The 7,484-nt window shown below is 50.3% G+C and overlaps 1 protein-coding gene across 1 annotated transcript; it reads left to right on the forward strand.

The window, feature by feature from the left end:
- The first annotated feature begins 208 nt into the window (after positions 1–208).
- LOC129401700 (pre-mRNA-splicing factor SLU7-like) lies at positions 209–6,223 on the forward strand. Its single transcript, XM_055124487.1, has 2 exons — positions 209–251; positions 4,428–6,223. The coding sequence occupies exons 1-2, from the start codon at positions 209–211 to the stop codon at positions 6,221–6,223; spliced, it is 1,839 nt and encodes a 612-aa protein (XP_054980462.1).
- The last annotated feature ends 1,261 nt before the right edge of the window (positions 6,224–7,484 follow it).

Consider the following 7,484-nt stretch of genomic DNA (forward strand, 5'->3'; position numbering starts at 1 on the left):
AGCCTTGCATGTTCATGGCCTGTTAATCTCAAGGCTCAGGACAGTCAGAACAATCCCAGAATCCTCTACAGCTCCCCCTTTCTGCAGGGAGGTGAGGGGGGAGAGGTGGGTGACCCAGAAGATACCTCAGGGGCCCTCAGCTCTCCAACCCGTCTTCCTGGTGTCCGCCCTGCTCTGCTCCCTTCCTTGGGTTCTTTTCTAGGACACCATGAGGACGGACCCTTCGACACTGCTGCCTGCCTGTGGGAAAGGTAGTGCCAGGGGCACCTCTCAGATTATCTACCAGAGGGGCTGTGGGAAGGGGGAGGGCCCATGTCTCTTTGGGGAAACTGAGTCAGTGGGTCTGTGATACCCAGGTTTCTGGATCCTTGAATGAACAGACGGACAGAGGCACACACACCACAATGCAAAGGCAGAAGAAGTTTTACTCCAGTATTCTGGGTCAACTCTCAGCCAGCCTCTGAGACACAGACCTCTCCAAGGCTTGTCTGGCCTTTTTGCTTATCTCTCAAAGGGCTTCTTCATCTGGTCTCTGGAGGACTGGGCCACCTGCCTTGGTGACTTATTTGGGCATCAGGTCACTGAACTTGCTGTAAAGGACCTTGACTTTGGATAGTCCTTGTCGAGCAATTGCACCGTACTAGATTTTTCCTTTCATGTCCACCCGAATGGCCAGTGCATTTGACATTTTTCCCTTCTGTCCCATAGCCAATGGATATTGGGCCACGTGGATCTCTGGAAAAGCACCTCCATCTCCAAAATCCTCTAATAAGCAAGGTGTCCAACCTTTCCTGTACCCGTATGCTGGGAGTTCTCTTCGAGAGGAAACCAGTGATGTCTTTGGGGACCTTTGGGATCCTGCCTTCTCCGCCTTGGTGGTGGGAGCGTCCAGGGACATGGTTAACCTCCAAAGCTCCCTGAAGAAGGCTCTCCGAAGGACGCTCTCAGGGGGAAGCTCTCAGAGGGATGCTCTTCCAGTTCCATTTTGGGCTAGACTGAGCTACCAGATGAGCCCATGTCAACTGCTCCACACAAGGGCAGGAACATAGGGAACCATGAAAATGGGAGCGATTTCTCGTGTGTCCTGACTGGTTTGGATGAGGCTGAACAAGTTCTTCTTTTGGCTGCCTTAGTAAATGATTTCCTAAATCTCGGTATACCGGTATACCAAAATTGCCAGTCTTCCTTGTCTCATAGATCCTAGTCCTACTTACCCTGTTTATTGTCAGTCTGCACATCCTGGGTACTTAGCCTGTTTGTTGTCAGTCTGCAGATCCTGGGTACTTAGCCTGTTTGTTGTCAGTATGCAGATGCTACATTGTTTGTTTTTCCTATTCAGAAGAACTTTTCATGATCTTCCCCTAACTCTTTTGTTGCTGACCTCACTGCATTGAGCCCTGTGAACTGTCTGATGGTAATAAAAGGAGATTTCCAGGCTCTCAACTTTTGTCACAGAGTCAGAGAGAACCTGGACCCTCCATGACATGAATTTCTTTTGCGTTCCTTTTCTCAGTGTCTCCTCTGACTGAATGAATGTTCACACAAAAGTTCCGGATGGGGAAGAACTTTTATGCAAGCCTGGAGGGTGGGTGCCAGACAGGGTGTGGCGGGACCTGTCAGGGTCAAGAGGTAGGGCTAGGGCGGGGCCAGTTTGCTGTTCACAACCTGTCTGTGCCTCCATGGCATGAAAAACATTGATTCCTGCTGTATGTCCTGGGAGAACCTGGCATGCTCATAGCCTGTAAATCTCACACCTCAAGACAGTCCTGAAGCATCTCAGACTCCTCTGCAGCTCCCCTTTTCTGCATGGGGCTGAGGGGGGGGATAAGAGCCCTCAGCTATTTCCAGGACCTGCCAATGGAAGACTCTTCAGCTACCCCTGGGGCCATCTTGTCTATGGGATGATATTTTGTCATAGCTAAGAAGTCACTTGGGAGGGGTCTATGATTTGACCTCACTGGTGCCCATCACATACCCTATTGGCATCAGTAGGTGACCTGACTGGTCAACCCCAATCCCTATGTCCACAAGGCACAGCAATCAGCTATCACGGCATTCGTGGGGTCGGCTGCAGAGAAGCCCTGGGCTGGCTTCAGGGGCAGAGTGAATAGGACCGCAATACTGGCCATCTCGCAGTTCATCAGTGTCAGGGTCCTGGCCAGTCGACCCTGGCAAACTGGGGTATGATCCCCCAAGCCACCGGACTTACTCCCTATGGGAGAAGGAGTGGGAGAGGGAGAAGCCTCTGCCCAACCCTTCTGCACAACGTGGACACCCCACCGCCACCACCGAGAAAGAACCACACAGAGTGGGGAGAGCTGGAGGTCAGGCAGCTCTCATTTACTTAGCTCCCACACCGGATATTTATACACAATTCCAGGGCGGCTTAGATATTGTGAACACCTGGCTATCGCGCTCGTCACGTACACTTTGCTGGGACCCTTTACAGATGTTTGCTAATGATTTCTGTTTCCCGCATCTCGGGGCCGGGTATGTTAGCTCAGACAAGTGGTGACTTTCAGGTGTCATCTCATTATCTCCAAAACCAGAGTGCCTTTCGGGGTGGAGTGCTGGCACAGGGCCTAGCCCCCTGTGAATAGAGCCTGCTCCTGTTTCTAAGGGCAGGGGATTTGGCCAGGGTCTCAGGCTGGCTGCTAGACCCCAACACATCGGCTTCTCTTGCTTGGGTTCCAAAGACCTGAGGGGAGTCACTGCAGCAGTGCCGCTAATCCAGACTGTGCCGGGCTTTCCTGGAGCACGTATGTAGTTTGCGCTGCGGGGGAGGTCTGAAGAGTAGGTTCCCAAAGCAAGTTCATTCGAGTCTTCCTCACGGAGAGAAGCCAAATCTTCCTCTTTGAGGAAAAGTGGTATCTGGTCCCTCCCTGGGCACAGGGGCAATGGGCATGGGTGAATCCTGGTTGAGGCAAGACAGCATGATATTAACATGGTTTGAGCAGCTCTCAGGAGGGTCCGTGCTTATGGCAGTCCCATTCTCCCCAAACAAGCCATCATTCCCGTTTTGGCTTTGAATCTTATTTTAAGTTACTTTTTATTTTATATTTGTTTTTTGGGTCACACGCAGCAATGCTCAGGGGTTCGGGGTACCATATGTGATGCCGCCCAGGCTTCCCTGATGGGCTTCAGATTTCCCAAATCAAACAACAAACAAGCATTAATATTAACGAATAGTATGTCTCTTCCCTGGACTCTGATCAGAAACCCGGGCTGTGTTCAGTTGGATGAGGGCATGGCCCGGCCTGAGTGCTGTTCGGGATGCAGTCCAGGCACCAGCGAGGGTGCTGGGCAGGACGGACCCCCAGGGCTAAAACCCCCTGACAATGACCTTGAGCACCAGCTGGGAGCCTGGGAGAGATTTTCCCGCATCTGGGTGTGGGCCCTGTCGCCCAGGACTCTGTTTTCTAGAAAATCCCCTTCTCTCCCAACTGAGGAATATCCAAGGAATACTTGGTTTACTGTTTGGCTTCTGAAATTCCCTACTGCAATGAAATCTAAGGGCAGGGTGGGTACTGGCTGCCTGGGCGAGGCAGGCAGGGACTGAGATTCCATGTAGTGGTCAGCACCTGCAAACTGAACTACCTCCCTGGACAAAGACCCCACTGACGAGTCCCGGGTGCCGAGCAGAGGGAAGGGCCCACCACTGAGTTCAGAGTCCCTGTGCCCAGCCTGTGGTGGCCCTGCTCACACAGAGAAAAAGACAGAGATGTGGGACAAACAATACCAGGAAGTCCCCACCCAGGCAAGGGGCTCTGCCAACAAAGGTCCAGGAGAGAGCTGAGGGCCCATCACCTTACTCCTGGGTTACCCACCTCTTCCCCCTTCTCCTAGGGGAAAGGGGGAACTGCAAGGAATCTAGGATTTTTCAGGACTGACCAGAGGCCTGAGACTAACAGGCCTTGAGCAATCAAAGGTCTCCCAGGACACACAGCAGGAGTCTTTTTTCATTCCCTGGAGGCACAGACAGGGTGTGGACATGAAGCTAGCCCCACCCTAGCCCTACTTGACCACCCAATCAGGTCTGGCCACACTCTCCTCTTTGGGACCCACCCTCCAGACTGCATAAAAGCTCTTCCCCATCAGAACTGGAAGAGCATCCTCTGAGAGCGTCCCTCTGAGATCGTCCCTCTGAGAGCGTCCCTCTGAGAGCATCCCTCTGAGAGCGTCCCTCTGAGATCGTCCCTCTGAGATCGTCCCTCTGAGAGGATCCATCTGAGAGCATCCCTCTGAGAGCATCCCTCTGAGATCGTCCCTCTGAGAGCATCCTCTGAGAGCATCCCTCTGAGATCGTCCCTCTGAGATCGTCCCTCTGAGAGCGTCCCTCTGAGATTGTCTCTCTGAGAGCATCCCTCTGAGAGCATCCCTCTGAGATCGTCCCTCTGAGAGCATCCTTCTGAGCACGTCCCTTTGAGAACATCTGCAGGGGAACCAGAGTGGCTCGGTCACACTGGACGCGTTCACCAACGACAGGGACAGTAACCAGGAGGAATCCGAGGCTGCTCCACGGTCAGCATCCAAAGAAACGAGTCTGGAGGAACCAAAGAAAATGACCCGAAAGGACCTGAGAAAGAAGAAGGAGCTGGAAGAACAACGGAAACTGGGAAATGCTCCTGCCGAAGTTGATGAAGAAGGAAAAGACATCAACCCTCATATTCCTCAGTACATATCTTCAGTGCCGTGGTACATCGATCCATCCAAAAGACCTACTTTAAAGCACCAGAGACCACAGCCAGAGAAACAGAAGCCGTATAGCTCATCCGGAGAATGGTACAAGAGGGGCGTAAAAGAGAATTCCATGACGACCAAATACCGCAAGGGAGCGTGTGAAAACTGTGGGGCCATGACACACCAGAAGAAAGACTGCTGTGAGAGACCGAGGCGAGTCGGAGCAAAATTTACAGGGACTAATCTAGCTCCGGATGAACATATTCAGCCTCAGCTGATGTTCGATTATGATGGAAAGCGGGATCGCTGGAATGGCTACGATCCAGAGGAACACCGGAAAACTGTAGAAGAATATGCCAAAGTGGATCTAGCAAAGCGAACACTCAAAGTCCAAAAACTCCAAGAAGAATTAGGCTCGGGAAAATTAGTGCAACAGGCTGATTCTCCAAGACACCGGTGGGGAGAAGAGGAACCAGACTTTCAGGCAGGAAAGAACCATAATAGTGAAGAGGAGGATGAAGATCAATATGCAGATGACATTGACATGCCTGGACAGAACTTGGACTCCAAGAGATGGATCACTGTCCGGAATCTCAGAATTCGAGAAGATATTGCAAAATATTTACGGAACTTAGATCTAAATTCTGCCTACTATGATCCCAAAACCAGAGCAATGAGGGAGAATCCATATTCCAATGCAGGAAAGAATTTGGACGAAGTGAGCTATGCGGGCGATAACTTCCTTAGATTCACGGGTGACTCCGTTACAATGGCTCAGACACAATTGTTCGCTTGGGAGGCCTCTGACCAAGCATCAGAAGTGCATCTGCAAGCGGATCCTACCAAACTCGAACTGTTGTATAAGTCCTTCAAAGCCAAAAAAGAAGACTTCAAAGAGCAGAAGAAAGTAAGCATCTTAGAGAAGTATGGTGGCCAGGAACACCTGGATGCCCCTCCAGCAGAACTGCTCTTAGGTCAAACTGAAGACTACGTAGAATACTCCAGACATGGGACTGTCATCCATGGGCAGAATCGGGTTGTCACCTGCTCCAGGTACGAGGAGGATGTGAAGATCCACAACCACACTCATACTTGGGGATCTTACTGGAAGGATGGCAGATGGGGATACAAGTGTTGCCACTCCTTTCTCAAGTATTCCTACTGCACTGGAGAGGCCGGGAAGGAGGTTGCTCATTCAGAGGAATATATTCCAAATGATGCAACTGAAGAATTGGTGAAAAAGCCTCCAACCCTTATGGAGATACATCTGGAGACACTCAAAGAAGAGAAAAAGAAGAAGACGCATCGAAAGAGTAATTCAGACAGTGGTGATGAAGGAAAGAAACACAAAACACTGAAGAAGGCTCTGAATGCCATGGAGGCCCGCCTTCTTCATGTCAAAGAGACCACGCAGACCCATGAGAGGAAGCGGCCGTACAATTGTATCTATGAAACCAGGGCACCCACAGAGGAAGAAATGGAGGGCTGCAGAATGAAACGCCAGAGGCCAGACGACCCTATGGCCTCCTTCTTTGGACAGTAGAGACTAGTCACAGACTTCACCCCATATACACAGTGAACTCACTCTTCTCGGCTCCTTGCCGAAGATGAGAAACTGAAAAAATCGTGTCTGCTCTTCTTGCTGCCTGACTTCAATAATAAAACTTTCAGAGGTTGCATAATAAACTCCTTCCTCTCCACAGTGACGATGGACTGAGTGTTAGCACAGCAGGTAGGGCGTTTGCCTCTCACTCGGCGGACCCGGCTTTGATCCTTAATCCTACTCAGTGCTCAGCGAGCTTCCGTGGCACATTGGATATGCCAAAAACAGTAACAACAAGTCTCACAATGGAGACGTTACCGGTGCTCACTCGAGAAATTTATGAGCATCGGGACGACAGTGCGACAGTGCTACAGTAAGAGAGGTGGATCCTAATGAGCAACTAGCGGAAGGTGTGGGAGAGATGCTGCTGCAGATTGCCGATGACTTTATCGAGAATGTGGTGACAGCCGCCTGCCAACGTGCTCGGCATAGCAAGTCCAGCACTCTGGAGGTCAACGATGTCCAGCTTCCTCTAGAGCGCCAGTGGCACATGTGGATCCCGGGATTTGGCCATGAAGAAATCTGACCCAACAAGAAAGCTTCTACCAGACAGATGGAATAGAGAAGGGATCACTAAGAAAATGATGGCTGGAGGAATCAGTTGGGATGGGAGATGTGTGCCGAAAGTAGATAATGGACCAAACATGATGACCTCTCAGTTTCTGTGTCGCAAGCTATAATGCCCAAAAGTAGAGAGAGAGTATGGGGAATATTGTCTGCCTTAAAATCAGGGGGAGGCTGGGAAGGGGGGCATATACCTGGGATACTGGTGGTGGGGAATGTGCACTGGTGGAGGGATGGGTGTTTGATCATTTTGAGATTGTAACCCAAACATGAAAGCTTGTAACTATCTCATGGTGATTCAAAAATAATTTAAAAATTAAAAAAAAAAGGAAAGCTTCTATCACAGCAGCTCACACACAGAGAATGGCATTGATCCGGAAAACAGCCAAAAAATGACACATGGAAAGGCCAGAGAATGGACGATAACAAATGTGGAGACAGTTAAGCTGAAAGTCAATTCTCATCCCTGGAATTTCTTTTTAGTGCTCTACACAGAATCATATATTTTTAGGAACAGTGCAGCACTATAATGGCTGAGAGGATCCGCCAAAAGAAAAATCCTCCTTCCCAACTTCCGGTCACTTTTCCCAACCATTTTAAAGAGGAGCAATGTATGTTCCAGAGAAGATTTAATTTT

Source organism: Sorex araneus, chromosome 2, assembly GCF_027595985.1.
Source record: "Sorex araneus isolate mSorAra2 chromosome 2, mSorAra2.pri, whole genome shotgun sequence".
NCBI classification, from domain to species: Eukaryota; Metazoa; Chordata; class Mammalia; order Eulipotyphla; family Soricidae; genus Sorex; species Sorex araneus.